General features: G+C 46.6%; 1 protein-coding gene across 19 annotated transcripts in view; it reads right to left on the bottom strand.

The window, feature by feature from the left end:
- WWOX (WW domain containing oxidoreductase) overlaps nt 1-16,740 on the bottom strand; it is a 944,020-nt gene that overhangs the window by 802,465 nt on the left and 124,815 nt on the right. The window contains exon 6 of one of the 19 annotated variants that reach the window (XM_047710182.1): nt 14,488-15,722. The exons of the other annotated variants lie outside the window; for them this stretch is intronic. Coding sequence (XP_047566138.1) covers nt 15,609-15,722 — 114 coding nt within the window. The 3' untranslated portion in view covers nt 14,488-15,608. Of the gene's footprint in view, nt 1-14,487; nt 15,723-16,740 lie in introns of those variants that run through there. 19 annotated transcript variants of the gene reach the window in all.

The following is a 16,740-nucleotide window of genomic DNA, read 5'->3' on the forward strand; positions in this document are numbered from 1 at the left end:
ATAAATATGATTATGGATTTATAGGGACTAGAAAAACGTCTGGCTGTCATGGATGTTCAATAAACCACAGATTCTGTTATCACTCACCGTTCTGGGACGTGTGATTCTCGGCTAGATCTCTAGCATCTCAAGGGTGCGCATTTTCCTAAGTGGCGTGTGCAGGTACAGGAAGAATTTGCTCTTCCTTTGTGCCTGCCTCCCCCAAAAGACATTAGGAGTGTGCACAATAAGTGTGTTCTGAAACGGGAATATGACCTCACCCTCTCTCCCCTCTACTCAAGTAGCAAAGAGAGAGGGAACCGCAAAAGCTAATTTATCTGAAAGAGTTGATATTTTTCTCTTTCCATCATATAGTTTCTTAATGACTTCCAAGGTTTTAGATCCTTTAAGTTTATTCACTGAAGTTTCTTTTTCCCGCTTCTAAAAGGTAGCTGTCCCTGCCCACTGTTTTGGAAGTAAGGAAACCTGGGGATTTTTCTATAGGCTCATAAAGACAGTGTGCCAGAATTGAGAAGGTACGACAGGGGGCGAGGGATGGGGGGGTGGGGAGGACTGACTGTGCCAAGACAGTTACACCCCTATTGGTTATGGCAAATGGGAAACAGGCTAGAAAATGAGAGGCCCTGGAAAAGACTTATAAAAATAACAACGTGAGAGCTTACTGTAAAGTCAAGGAACATGAAAAGGGAGGCTGTGGGTGGCATCTGAAACATGTCAGAGGCCGCGCTGGAAACTCGCCCTGAGCTGACCTTGCAAAGTTATCCCTCTTTGGAGGCTCCTCCAGTGGCCCCCGTGACAGCCCAAGGTACGGCCCTGCCTACAGACACACGGAGAGTGTTCAATCCCGGTGAGAACTGAGAAAGGAGGGGCCCAAGTCACAGACTGTTCCCCATGCTTGCCAACAGGGCTCTGAGAGGGGGGAAGTTAGAAAGCTGCCTGAAACACATGTCTGAGTGATGGAGCAGAAGTGGCAAGTTTCTGTGCAAGAAGACAAAATGGACTTTCTTTTTAATGTTCCAGATAATTCTTTACAGAATATTAAAAAAAAAAAAAAAAAAAAGACCACCACACAGAGATCTTTCACAAGCAACCCTTGCTAAGTGAGGAGAGCAGACCAGATGCCCTGAGTACACGGCTGGATGAACTTTATTCTTGCCCAGGATCGGTACTATAAGGGGAAGTACCTGTTGAGTCATTCTGGGAGACGGTGAGGGCAGAGCTGGAAAGTCAGCTTCTGGCCCTGCCTGGCACTCTACGCACAGTGAAAGCACACTCCAAATTTTACCACCTCAGTTTTCTCATTCCCAGGTCACTATTACATAACTCCTGCAATTAGTCTCTTGGGTTTTATTTCGTAAATTCCATTTTAGTGAAAGTAATGTTGTTCATTCTACTCTATGATTATTTATCCAGATATTTAGGTTATTTAAAACTAAAATGAAGTTTTATGTTTATGAAGTGAAATATCGTATTTCCCTGGCTCTTAGAAAATCTATATTAGACTGACTTAAATCAACCACTGACCCAATGAGTGCTTACGTGTGTTCATGAAATCACGGGTGCCCATGAGTCAGGAGAAGGAGATACTCTACGAAAAGCACAAAAATTATGAAACTAGGACATAATGGTGTCTTTCATGATCCCAGCTCGGCCACTTACTAGCCCTGTGATCTTGAGCGGAGTATTTAACTCCTTAGTGCTCCTAACTTGTCAACTACAGTAACATTTATTCATAGTTTTCATGTAAAGACTGGAAGACAAAACACATGCACAAGAGTTAGGACAGGGTCTGGCAAAGTAAGAGTTAACCTGTAATATACATGATTATGAGGAGGAGGAGGATTACCATTACTTTCATTTATGAATCACTGCTCTCTGACACACTAACAATGTTACGTGTTAGAAAGTCTATGACCTTAGGAGTGTGACCTTAAGCAAATTACGTAATCCATCTGAACCTCAATTTTCCCTCTTCCACAAAATATGGAGAATAACAAGGATCTCGTGGGAATTCAAGGACTCGAGAAAGTACATGCCAAATTTGTCTTTGCTCTCTTGCAAAACAGAGCTAGAAAATCTGAACAATTATTCAGATCTAAACAGAGAGTACGGTCCGACATTTATAAAGGGCCTACGTAAATAGATGATATTACTGCCACTATTTGCGTTTCCACCAGCCCCTATGCTGAATAATCAATAATAAATGTTGTTTGAACAAATGGTGTAATTTTCCAATCTGTGTTGTTCTAAACCGACCTTTGCTCCTCATTGCCATTTGTAATGCATGCATAATTCATTGATGAAGCAGAAGGAGAAACAAGGATGTTGGTCTAAGTGGCCCTTTTTGGGTTGTTTTGATGATTTGTTATAACCCTATAAATAAAACAAACCTTGTCATTGTAAATATGTATTGTGTTATCTAGAGGTATATTTAGTGGGTAAAATAATAAAAACTAGCCTGCCTCTCCTGGAAATCTTAAGGTATAATTAATTGCTGGTAAGATTTATTCTAGAACTTGAGAGCCCTAAAGTAGAAGGAAAACTAAAGGCCACTGTCAACACAAATGCTAAAAGAAATACCTAAAGGGCAGTACCATTTGCCATTTGCAGGATGTACTTGCTAGCACTCTTATCTGGGAGGCAAAAAGGGAGATTGGCATGGCGGAGCTAAGTGTTTATGTACATATACACATACACTTTTTAATAAATCACAAATCAAGGGGTTAGCAGGGCTAACTGGAACCTCAACTCCTGTCTACTATTAGTTCATACACACAGGTGCACACACACACACACACGCATCACCCTGGACAGCAATAAGTATGCAAGAATGCATGTGTGCATATACATACATAAACACGCATACATATATAAATGTATATATACTTTTTAAATAAAGCATAGATCAAAAGGCTTTCAGAGCCAGCTCCAGTCAGCGCTAACTCCAGTCTGCTGTTTGCTCACCAGCACACACTCACTGTGCAATAAACCTTTTCAATATGGGACACAAGAGCAAGATGCCTCCCTGTCCCCAAAGGGCACCTCTGTGTGCTCCCTCAGATCATAGCTGATGACATGTCAATGAAACGGTGCTTGCTCTGGTCCCAGAGATCAAAATGAGGGCTTAACCTGCAATTTACTCTACAAGTCCCATGACACTTGCCAGATCTGAAGACTTCATTCTAATCTTCCCTGCTGAAAAAATAATCAAATACTCCGGCAAAGATGTATTGACAACTCTTAATTAACCATGCTAATGGGGGTAAGAGAGAGCATGGATAAATGAAATCTACACATAACCTAAAACCTTCATATGGCCATTAATTTCCAGCTTCTCCTTCACTAAACCTTGCAGGGGGGTGGGTATGAGTACTTGCTTTAACAACAGAATTACTTGATGTCCACATCTGCACTGTGCCAGTCATTTGTTGGACAAGCTAATGAGCACGGAAGTGGCCCAGGGCACCATGTGTTCCAAAGGTACTGGGGTTTGGCAGTAATGTTTTTGTATCCTTTTGGACACAAGCAAATATATTTTAGACCGCTTTTAGAATGAGATTAGCTGGAATAGTTTTGTAGCAACAGAGGATGACCTGCTGGAGACTTTCCAGTTCCTTCCTTATCATTGCTGCTACTCAAAGGGAAAGAAAGGGAAGGAGGGAAGCTTGGGTGGCTCAGCTGGTTAGTCCCCTGCCTGGCTGGGAGTCTGCTAGAGATGCTCGCTCTCCCTCTCATCCCTCTTACCGCTCATGCTTGCACTAATAAATAAATAAACCTCAAAAAAAAAAAAAAAGAGGAGAGGAGAGAAGTCATAGGAATAGAGGCTAACACGTGTACACAGTCAAACGGTGCCTGCTTCGAAGTGAGCAGCTGTTGCAATAGAAGAATCCGCAGAAAGGGCAAAGAGCTGATGCCTACAAACTGACCAAAGCAGAAGGAAGAGGAGGGAGAGGAGGTCTCCCTAAGGAAGAGCCTGAGCTCGCATTCGGAGAACACATCCTCTATGTCAGGCCCTGTGGGCACCTGCTATGATGAGGCACCGTGAAATGAGCCCTAGGAGGAATCAGGGCAAGGAACAAAAGTGGGCGTCCTCCTCTTTCTTCAAACATAGTCCTGTGTCTGGCATAGTCACACCAGATGGCAGGAACCAGGGCTGAGGGACCTGGGGCAGAGTTACTCCAAATGTCTGTGCCTCAGCTACCTCGATGGGTCATCTCTGCTCTGTTACCCTGCCTGGTACGGCAGACGCCCACCAAGCAATCCTTCCAATACTAATAACTTGTATCTGCTGGGCACCACCAACTCCCAGGCACATTATAGGGACCATCTCAGTTCACCTTGCCAACAAAATGTCCATTTACCCCTGTTCTATCCAGGAAGGGGAATAAGCACAAAGGAAATTAAGCCACGGGCCCAGAGTTACATAGCTAGAGGAGAGCAGTGCTGGGAATCTAACTCAAGCCATCAAGCTCCAGAACCAAGCTCTTAACCACGACATTGGCATTTCTGGAACTCCCTAAGGGACAATGGACTCCCTAACAGACAATGAGCTCAATGCTCGGAGTGTGATTTCTCATTTAATCCGCTCATGGCCCTACGAGTTAGAGGTTACTGCTGTTTTACAAATGAGGAAACTGATCTTGGAGAGAGAAAGGGGCAGCAAATTGCCAAGGTCACAGAGCCAGGGAGTGGGGGTGGTTCGCCCCAGGCCTGGTCTGCTTCTCCAGGTGAAGGTAATGATTCAGAACACAGGTCCGGAGTGGGTCTGAATCACTCCATGTACAGTTGCTCCCTAAGGACCTGGCCTCTGCCCTCTGATTACTGTAGGACTTTATTACTTTCTGAATTCCTTCTGCTTATCTCACTCGCCCTCTTCTTCCCATTTTCCCTTTCTGGTGCCCTCTCTCCCTATCCAGGCTCCCAACCCCCACCCGCAGCCATCTCATCTCTGCTGTAAAATGTCTGTGAAATGTTCACCGGTCAAAAGCTGCATGCCAATTTGCAGTTTGCAATTCTTGGGAAGAAAGGGGCCCTATCGATATAAATAACCAAGTCCCAAATGTTGTTAAAATGATCATTTTGGTTCACCTAAGTTTATATAAAAACATTTTCCATGGTCTGATGTCCCGAGTGTGCAGGAAGTAAGGGAACAGGAGGAACCCACGTGGGCGCAGTGAGGGCCAAAGAGCATTCTTCAAACAGTGGGGTGACCCAGGAACTAAACCAAGGCTCACAGGTCAGGGGAAGAGGCAGAGGGGACCTGTGTGCCTAAGTTTTAACCAGGGGGTGCACACCCCCCCCCAAAGAGGGCAATGCAGAAGCAGGGATTGAGCAGACCTAACAGACCTGAGGCAATTGCAGTGGGAATGTGGGTCCGGCTGGCACAGTTACCCCCACCCCACTCCCTACATGCAGGCACCGCCTCCCCTTTTTAACTATAACCTCCTTCAGGACTGGGACTGCATCCCTGGGTCTGTAGTGGTGTGTTCTGCAGCCCTGGCAGGAAGAAGGACTAGTGACCAATGCGGCGACAGCTCCAGTCACGGTGTAAGCAATAAAGGGGTGCACTGTCCACAGGGAAGTTCAAAGCAGTAATAAAAATGACCAAAGTCTACATGCTTCTCATCATCACCACGGTCAGCAACTCTAAACAGCGTCAGAGAAAACCTCCCTGCCTCCCCTGTCCATCACTCCCCCCACCCCACCGCCGCCCCGTTGGCACACCACGGCTTTGCACGCTGCACTCACTCAACAAACACTCTCTGAAGGACTGAACCTAATTACATGGGCCTGGGGAAGGGCAGAAATTCTGTTGACTTCTGGGCAGAAAACATGCAAACTGACACTGAGATATACAAAATACATCTTTCAAGAAAAACTATGCCGCTCTGGCTTGTGCGTGGGAACAACCCCCACCCCGACACCACCACCCCACACAACACTCCACCAGCACAGTCGGACACTACTGCGTGGCCCGACTGGAAACGGCATCGTGCCGTCCTGGAGCTACAATGTTCACTCCCCACAACCTAGGGTTGATTCCCCCCTCGCTAGGGAGCCCAGGGCAGATCATGAATCCCCCACGTCAGCTGATCCATCGCTGAAAGACAGCCGGCACTCCCCCCTCCGCCGCCCCCGAACAAGGTTACAAGAACGGACTCCTGAACCGCGGTCAGAGGGGAACGGGCTTCGGAAGAGGAAGCTGAAAATATTAAGAAATCAACATTGGCATTTAAAAGCAAAGCCCTTTCCACACCACAGAAGACGCTTCGCAATTCATCTTGTTCCCTGACTCTGCTTCACCAACTTGATGGAAGATGGTTTAACCGACATAAAAACCAGCTATACGTGAACAGCAATGATTGATGGAGCCATTCCAAGCATCAGCCAAAAACCAGCACTAAAAGATGCCTCAGGCTTCCTGTTAACTGTTTTATGAGGGGACCAATACTTTTTCCGTCTCTTGTTTAAAGAATAAATTAGCAGAACAAGTGCTTTCAAAAACAGAGTATTGTTATACGGAGGGGGAAAAAACGTGGAAGGCCTGTGCAGTGTTAGTATATGTGGGAAGGGCGGTTAGTATGGTGAGAATCGTGTTACGTTGGAGGCTTTTCGCCATATGCCACTGCTGGGTTTCAGGGTACATGATTTAAATGGGTTTTATTTAATTCCATGTAATAACAAAACTGTTCTATAAAGTAGCCTTACTGTACAATGTCTCAGTGGCAACAGAACGAAAATCCAGTCTTCGGTGGGAGCCTTAAAAAAAAATGCGCAGAGGGGAGCCTGGGTGGCTCAGTGGGTTAAGCCTCTGCCTTCGGCTGAGGTCATGATCTCAGGGTCCTGGGATCGAGCCCCGCGTCGGGCCCTCTGCTCAGCAAGGAGCCTGCTTCCCTCTCTTTGCTGCCTCTCTGCCTACTGGTGATCTCTCTGTCAAATAAATAAATAAAATCTTAAAAAAAAAAAAATGTGCAGATGCTCCAAATGAGCCATGATAAAGAGGGAAACTGGGGGAGATCATGAACCAAAAAAAAAAAAAAATAGGGAGGGAGGGCAGGTTTTAGGACTTGTGGCAAAAGTGTAGACTCCTTCAGTTCAGGGAGATTGATACTGAATTCGGATCATTTGCAATCTGATGTCATCCTCTTTGGATTGGTTCTTAATAAGGAACGGAAAAGAGCAGAGGTTTTAGGAGTGTTAGCATTTCTCATTTTTGTTCTCCTTTCTGGAGCACAGGGAGTCTTTCACCAGCTTTTCTCCCTCTCATTTTGAAGAAGGTTAATTATGACCTGGGAGCTTTTTCAGCATCCTGGCCCTTGAGACTCAGTCATTGTGAAAGAAAGAGTACTGTCCGTGCAGTACCGCAGTAAGTAACTTCAGAGGCATCCAAATTTGGAAAAGCCTTGGGACTGGTCCCACGCCCTGGCATTATATGCATGACAAATACCCATCCAGTTCCCACCTGTCTTCGAAGACATGCCCATAAGTGAAGCACAAAATTCACTCGACTTTTACAATAAAATAAGCTGGTCATTTTGGCCCATCTAGAATAAGTCCTTATCTGAACAAGGCAGATCAAAAGACCCACTTACTCCTATCCTTGCCCTGGCTCTCCAGGCAAGCCCAAGATACTCTCTCAGTTATGTGGTGGGCTTCTGGCCCAGGTTAATATGTAGCACGAGTTCTCAGTGTTTGTACCTTTGACCTAGAAATTCCACTTCTGGCAAAGCAATCCCATAGAAACAATCTTAACTGGGAATGACTTTACAACCAAAAATGTTCATGACCTGATAACTGACATGGAGTTAGTAACAACCTCAAACTCCAGTTAGCGAGGGGAATGATGAACTGAGAATGGTTCATCTAGTTGGTTGACTGTCATGCAGCCATTAAAATTGCTTCTTAGAACAGTCTAGAAAAACAGGAAGGACTGAAGTCTTGAGTCAAAAAAGAAACTATCAGCTCCAGAGCACAATCCATATGACATGCTTAGCCACTATGCAAAAAACATGGCGTCCGGATTGTTTGGAGTCAGGCGGCAGAACTGGGCTCCAGTTGACCTGTAAGGGAAGCCATCATAAATGCGCAGGCAGCGGTTCCAACCCAACAAAATAAAACAGAACAATCTGTACATTTTAAAGTGCTTGAGAATATGTGCCAAAAATGCTAGCAGTGAACATCCTGCATGACTTTTGTTTCTCTCTCTCTTCAATGTTTATGTACTTTTCACTTATTTATTTGAGAGAGCGAGCAAGCATGAGCAGGGAGAGGGAATGGGAGAATCCTGAAGCAGATTCCCCGAGGAGTGCAGAGCTTGACCCTGGGGCTCCATCCCAGGACCCCACCCCCATCTGAAATAACAGTTGGCCGCTTAACTGAGCCACCCAGACGCCTCTACTTTCCACTTTTTTGATGAACATGTTCTTATTTTATATGGGAAGTCACTAATTTTAAGAAAAAGGAAACTTTGAGAGGGAAGGCAAAAAAATGCTTCTTTTGCTCCGGTGAGAGCAGACAACGCAAGGCCTACATGTCTTGGTAGCTGCTGCCTCACTGCACGGCTGCCTATGTCCCCAAGCAGGCATTCCTCCTCCGCTGTGAACCCACACCAGAGCATCAAGCCCGGAAAGAGACGTGAGGGCCCCTCATGGAGGACCAGGTTTCGCCTGGGATTTCCCTGCTGACTTTGATCATCACCGTCGACCCCGCCCAGGAACGGTGGGTGCAGGGCCGGAGAGAGGCCGCAGGACTGGAAAGGGGAGCAGTAACAGGAAGGTCAGGGGAGTGGGCAGTGCAGTGTGTCACTTGAGGTGGAACCGGAGAAGCAATCCTAGTCCTGACAGCCGCAAAGCTGTGTGGACACAAACACGCCGCCAAATCTCCTGGAGTCCCTATTTCCTCACCTTCAAGAGGAGGAGTAATAGATGGTAAGGAGGTTTTACTGAGGCAATACATGAAATGTGCCTTGCGTGGCAATTTCCCAGCCTCTGTGGCCCCTCCTAAGTGGCCACTTACGGGCCCTCACTTGACATACACTTTCTCCTCCAACCTTCGAGGCTGATTTTATTGACTCCCCACAGGGAAGGTGCTGCTGTCATTCCCTCATCACCGATGAGAACACCAAGGCTTCGAGAGCTGAAGTTACTTGCTGAAGTTACTTGCCCACTGCTGCGTGGGCGGAAACCGGGAGAGCCAGGACCGACAGCCAGAGCAGGAGATGTCCCAACCTCCTTGGAGACCTTCCACCGCTTGCTCAGCCAAAAGGAGGTGTTTTCTGAGGAGCAATCAACACAGGAAATCAAACAGTGTGGGTGGGGTCAAGAACAAGGATTCCTAAAATTCACCAGGCTGTGGAGCAGCACGTGGTCGCATTGAAAGAAGGGACCTGAGGGGATTGGGGGGGCATTTCGGTTGGGGAGACAGCAGTGTAGGAGTTCAATTCCACTTACTCCTCCTGAGGACTGTTTCTGCCTCCCCTGTCTCCTGTGTCCCCACGGCCAGGGGCCCACAGACCAGAGAAGAGTGAGGAAGAGAGGGGGCGCTAATGATGTCACCCTGCCCACCAGCACTCTTTCCCGAACCTCCTCGAACCCTGGCTCTACGACACCCTCACTCAAGGATTTATGTCTCCTTTTCAATGGAATGTTACATTGGGTCAGGCCACGAAGAAAACTTTCTCATTATCAGCTAGGAAATATGTGGGAAGAGAATTATTTACCCAAGGCAGCGCTCAATCAGTGTTGCCCGACTATTTATTGAGCCCACACACGAAGAAGTTGTGTTAATGTTTGCCAAAGAATGTAGCTTTATAAAGTAACTAGGTCAAAAAAGACAGCGTATCATTTTACAAATAACTCGAAAATTGCTCAAGTTAAATGGCCACAGCTCTCTCAGGTTTGTCTGCTGTTCTGAAACGCTGCCGAAACAATATCCAGAATTATGTCTCATAAAATACAGGTATTACAGAGTGGCTGTTTAGCCCATTAGAGAAAATGCAGAGTGAAATCTGAATTATTTCTACCCGAGGCAGAAGCAGACAGAGTTACCAGAATTATGTTAGGCCAACGTCGCAATCCTTCAAGTCTGTGGGGCAGCAAGGCTAGCGGCTTCTGCACCAAAACCCTATTAGAAGCGCCGTATTTTACAGTCAACAGTGACAGGAACTCCTCTTCTCAGCCCCAAACCTAGTGTGGCTATGGGGAATTCACCCAAAACGTTTGTTTGTGGCTTATCAGCGGCATTTGTCTGCCTTAAAGAGCGCGGGGAGGGAGAGGGTTCTGAGTGACGGGGCCAGAGAAGATGGCCTAAGGCCGCTTGTTTAAGGGATCTGAAGGCAGAGCGGGCCCTGGAAGAAGTGGGCGACTCTGGGCAAGCAACAATGCCCTAATCCTCATCAGGAGTAATAATGATCGGGGCCCAGACAAGGGTGAGGCCTGAGGGCCCTCATGATGATGGAGGAGAATGGACGAGAAGAAAGAGAGGCAGAGAAGGGGAAAGAGAAAACAAAACCACAATGATATTAGCGAAAGACATTTACGGAGTGCTTACAAGGTGCCGGAAATTGTGCCAAGTGCTTAGCACAGAAAGCTCACCTGATCTACTGAAACAGTTCGGTAAACAGCACTGGCAGCCTCATCCTGATGTCTGTAGGTCACACTGTCTTCATCAGGCCACTGGAGACACTGCGGGCCCCGAAAAAGCTGCTGTTGGGGGAATGTCGTAAGCGTGGGCCCTGAGGCTGCATGGTAAGCAGGGACAGCTGAACTGCTCAGGAACATACCCATCGGGATGGGTGTTACGTGGGTCAAAAGATCCAAAACTGCAAGTTTCCAGCTCGAGACTAAGGGCTATGTGGCCTGACCCTAATCTTAAGTGTCTCCCTGACTCATAAGTCTAAGTACAAGTTCTGGAGAGTGGCCACATGGGCTCATTAAGAACTCCACTGTCTTCCCAATGAAATTAAGAGCTTCTTGAGGGTACTGTCTTAAAGATCCGTACCTGCAATGCCCAGTCGAGCCTGTCCCTGGTAGGGGCTCAGTAAATATTTACTTACGAATAAACAAGAGAAGATCATGATCTTTCTGCTCTAGAATAGCAGTAGTGAAGGCAGGAGGCTCCTCAAAGTTCTGAAGGTTACAGATCAAGAACAAAGACCACATGGACTTCCTTGGGGGAAACAAGGTGTCTTAGTTCCCTCGGGCCACCATAACAGGTCATGACAAAGGGGGTGGCTTAAAATCATGGTGTTCGCAAGGCTGGTTCCTTCTGCAGGCTCTGAGGGGGAAACCACACCATGCCTCTCTCCCAGCGAAGGGTGGCTGCTGGTGATCCTCTGTGTCCCTCCAGCCTCTGCCTCTCCCTCACACAGCCCCTTCTCCACACCTGTGTCCTCTGCTCTTTTCAAGGCCAACAGTCTCCATCCAGGATGATTTCCTCCTGAGATCCCTAACTAATGACATCTGCAAACAAGGCCACGTTCTAAGGTTCTGGGGACCCTAGTTATCCCTCACCACTAGAACTCTGCACCTTGCCCACATCAGCTTCCCCTTCCTCCTCTCTCCCGACGCAGCTCAGAACCTGAGGGCAGCCTTGCGGTCACGAACTTTGAGAACGCAGACAAGTAGGTGCTTTGTCCCATTCTGGGGCGAATTCTTGAGGGAAAAAGAGAAGGAGCCTCCAAAAGCCAGAAGAGTCAAATCCCTCAAGTCATAAGCAAAAAACAAGGGGTAGAGGACACAGGTTGGTCTTAGGGTCTGGGGCGCTGGTTCCATGAGCAGAAAAATAAATCACTACCTGTGAGCCCTGTTCTTCATCAGTCTCAACCCAAACAAGGCTCTTCAATCCTCAGGGGAATAGGAACCTCCTCTCCCCGGCCCCCCTTCCCCCAGCACCCACGGAAGGTCACACAGCCGCTGAGGCCACGAGATGGGGTGGTGCACTGCACCACACACCCTGGGCAGCGGAGACAAGCACACATGGCAATTGCGAATCCACAGCCAGCTCAAAGAGGCCATCCTGCTGGCCAGTATGAAAGGGGAGTCCACGAGGCAGGGAGACAATGCAAATTTGTAGGCTTTGGTGGAGAAGGCACAACAGAGGGCCACCCCATCAGGCGCACTTCCATAATTCAGAATTTGTCCATGTGATGAAGGTAGCTGGATGCACAGACTGTGGGTCATGAAACACCCCGAGCAGGGTTTAGGGTAGCATCCTGGAACAAACACTGTATGGAAAACAGGATTATTCACAGGAGAGTGGAAAAACAGGGACATGAAATCAGCTGAAGTTTGGTTTCACCACCAAAAGAGTTTGCTATAAATTTACCACAAAAAAAAAAAAAAAAAAAAGAATTGTTTTTCTGAGCTTTGAGGATTTTAGAATAGCAAAAAAGGGGACTGCAGATGAGTCTTTACAAGCCTGAATCCAGGCACTTTCTTAATGAAGGCGGCCTAGAGAGAAGGTGTGGCGAGAGTCTGATGCCCAGCAAAGCTCAGACAACCACCCTGCTCAAAACAGCTCCGTCATGTGCCTGTTTTGTAAAGCAAGCTTCCCCCAAAGGGTTTAGAGTTTGGTCAAAAATTTTGGAAAGCTACAAAACAGACTGCCAATCACTGCTCTGTATCAGGGTTAGCACATCATTCATTCATTCATTCATTCATCCAGTAAAAGGCCAGACAGTAAGTATTTTAGGCTTTATGGATCCAGGGGCACAACAAGCATACTACGGAGGAACTTACACAATAGAGACAACAGATCTCTGCCTAATTTTACTGACAAAACAAAAAATTTTATTTATGGACACTTGAAAAATGAATTCCATGTAATTTTCATGTACATAAAGTAATATTCTCCTCTTGATTATTTTTTTCAGTCGTTTAAAAATAAATGAGAAAGAGTACAAACTATTCTCAGCTTGCAGGCCATACCCAAACAGGTGCACGCTGTATCTGGCCCAATGGCAGGCAGCAGAATGTGCCCCTGTTCCAAGCCACGCCTGGTCAAGCAGGGGCCAGTCCCAGAGTGAAGCCCACTGGCGGCCCTCCCCCACAGGGGCACCAAGTGAACAGTCCATGGCCTGGATTGGAATGAAACAAATCTAGCAGCTCCTAAAACAAGACATCCCTCACCTCTGACTTACAAGTCATTCAGGAGAAAACTGCTTCCTACTTAATATTTTAAAACCCAAATCCCAAACACAATACAAGCCACAACTTGGCAAAATTACTTTCTTCAACAAACACACCTTTTCAAAAAATTATATATATGTAAACAAGCCAAATGCAATGTTTTTTCTCTCTTGGGATACAGTATGGCAGGGGGGCTACAAACAGACTTCCATCGTGCTCAGTGGGTGCCACAATTAATCTGAATGCTGTTTACAAAATGCCTGGGTGAACATAAATCAGTCAGACTGGGAACTATCTTAGCAGCCTCTGGAGGCTGATCATGAGCTTACTAAGGCAGGTAGGGACACAGATATCACCATCAGGGGACAGTCCCTCCATTCCCGGCCTCCAGGACCCCCTTTGACAGCCACAATGAAGTTGAGCACATGTTAACTTCTAAGTCTGGACACACTTTTCGATATTTTGGTTTCAGGTTATACTATTCTCCTGTCCTGCTTGGGCCAAGAACACGGAGTCACAGATTATACAAACCCTGAATTAAAACGTTCAGTCCAGCCTCAAAAAGGGTTGGAAATAATTACAGAGAAAGCGCATGTGAGTACACTACTACAAGGCAAAGCCAGGGTTTCAAATGGCAATGCAGATGGTGTTCCCGGACATGGAAAGGGAAAAACCACAAAATGACCTTTAAAGCTCTTGAACGTGTCTGCCGTAAAGTCAAAGCCAGCGGACACCCTGAATACTCAAAAGCTTCACAGGAAAACCCAGTGACTCTCCGGCGGCCTCAGATCCAGAAACACCTGCAACCCTCCGTCGTGAGTGTGCACAAGGAGTTCTGAACGAAAGAGCATCTGCACCTGCAACCCTCCGTCGTGAGTGTGCACACGGGGTCCTGAACGAAAGAGCACCTGCACCTGCAACCTTCCGTCGTGAGTGTGCACACAGAGTCCCGAACGAAAGAGCACCTGCACCTGCAACCTTCCGTCGTGAGTGTGCACACGGGGCACCGAAAGAAAGAGCATCTGCACCTGCAACCCTCCGTCGTGAGTGTGCACACGGGGTCCCGAACGAAAGAGCATCTGCACCTGCAACCTTCCGTCGTGAGTGTGCACACAGAGTCCCGAACGAAAGAGCATCTGCACCTGCAACCCTCCGTCGTGAGTGTGCACACGGGGCACCGAACGAAAGAGCATCTGCACCCGCAACCCTCCGTCGTGGGTGTGCTCATGGGGCCCCGAACGAAAGAGCATCTGCTGAGATCTTACTCGGAGCTTACCGCATACATCGTTTCGTCGATGCTAAAAAGCTATGTTACTCCATATGACAGAACAGAAATCTGAGGCACAGGATTTTAATCAACCTACCCGAGTTGCAGGGTTTGAAGGTGTCAGATCTGAGGCTCAAAACCTGTGCTTTACACACTGGGATCTAGTCCACAACGATGGCGCCTGGGCCAAACTTGGCCTACAGCTTGCTTCTGTGAATAAAGTCTGATGGGAACACAGCCATTCACCTATACCTAGTCTGTGGCTACTTTCATGTTCCAACAGCACAGTAAGTACAGCTGACCCTTCAACAATGTGGGGGTCGGGGTGCCATCCCCCATGCAGTTGAAAATCCACCTTTAACTTTTGGCTCTTGCAAAACTTAACTACTAATAGCCTACTGTTGACCAGAGCCTCGATGAGAACATCAACATTCAATTAGCACATATTTCATATGTTAAAGGTATCACGTATCATCTTACAATAAAGGAAGCTAGAGAGAAGAAAATGTTAAGAAAACCATAAGGAAGAGAAAATCCATTTATAATACTGTACTGTACAAAAGCAATGTGTATGTGGACCCGCACTTCGAACCCACGCAGCTCATGGGCCAACTGCAGTTGTGACAGAGACTATACAGACCACAAAACTGACAATCTTTACTGTCCAGCCCTTCAGAAAGGCCATGTTCTTGTTCCCCATGGGAACCCACTTACAGCCCTCTGCTGGGGGAAACACCTGGCTCCTGACCAGGATGCATGCCTAGACAGCCCTTGGCGATGGGCGGCTCCAGGATCTGCTTCCTCCCATCGCCTGGAGCACACTGTCCACACAAAGGGAGCACCTGTGATGTGAGAGCAGCCAGGCCACCCGGCCTTGAGTGCTTTGTCCAAAAGGCACAACAGTAACTACACAGACCCAAACAGATTCACTGCCTTCGAGGGTCTGAAGAAGGCAGCTGAGAGTAGGAGGTAGAAGCAAAGAGGTGCGAGAGGGGAAAACAGAGTCTACGAGATGAGCCGGGCCTTACTGACAGGGCAGACAGAGTGCTGGAGCCATAGTCAGGAGCCCCTGTTGCACAGCAGGCTGGTCTGGAGGCTTCTCCAAGTCTAAAGGCAGGGACTGTCCTCCTCATCCTTAACCAAGAGCATCTGGCATGCATCTCCTCCTCTCTAGTCCACCAGGGGATCACAAGAGCCGGCCAGGCAGGCTTGCTTCACAACACCAGAAGTTTAGGGTAGTGACACATCCGCCCCAAAAACAAAACATGAAACAAACCGAAGAACACAGACCATGGCTGAGAAACACAGGCACAATCTGGAGTACTGAGCTATTCAAGGAGCGAAGACATAATTATGACCCTTTTTCTACCAATAACAATAAAAATAATAATGAATACTTCATAAGTATTTAAAATAAGTTCTCAATTATTCAAGACATTTTCCTCTATTACCATCGTTAATATTATTACGTGTGTGTGTGTGTGTGTGTGTGTTTCTTTTCTCATTTTAAAGCCAGCAGGTAAAAGGTAGGGATCTCTCTTCTCCCTGCTTCTCTTGACAGAAGGACCCACTATTGTTTGTGAGTTTTTAAGGCCACCCAGCAGGAAATTGGAAGTTATGTTTCTATCCTAATCTCCTAGTTTAAAAAAAAAAAAAAAGGAAAATCTTTATCGAAGATCCTGCAATCATTAAGTTTTTTTTAAGTTAAATTTGATTTTTAAATCCCATAGGTGATAAGACTTGTGAGTTTTTGGCATTTGACTTCTATTTTTAAACTATATGTCAGGCTCCCAACTCCTGTTCTCTCTTGCCCTCTCTCTCAAATAAATAAATAAAATCTTAAAAAAAAAAAATATATATATATATACATATAGACTTACTTGTTGTTGTTGTGTGGGTTTTTCCCAAGTCAATCCAACAGAAAGTAAATTATGGTCAATGCATAATAAAAATCAGAGCGACTCTTGACTTGGGAAAATTGTTAGCATTTCGAGGGGATGATTTCCTAGCTCTTCAAATTCAAAAATGCCTTAGCAAGTCCAGGACTTTCCGAAATACTAGAGTTCTGGACTGCTCTTTGTCAAGGCTTTCAAAACTCAAAGGGCACAGTGCAGTAGGAATCCAGCTACTGAATAACGTGTAAGCCCTGCAGAGATGGACAAAAACACGGCGGCTGGAGCCAGTGCCCTGGTGAAAGGTACGGGGCCCAGCCCCGCACACGTGAACTTCTCATGACCCTCAAGTAGACTCATGTGATACACTGCAAACACCATAAAGCAGATTTGTAATTACGAGGAGCAACTGATTTTAAAAGTCCTCTATCACAATTACTGCTCATGAAAATAT

Source organism: Lutra lutra, chromosome 17 (genome assembly GCF_902655055.1).
Source record: "Lutra lutra chromosome 17, mLutLut1.2, whole genome shotgun sequence".
Lineage (NCBI taxonomy): Eukaryota > Metazoa > Chordata > Mammalia > Carnivora > Mustelidae > Lutra > Lutra lutra.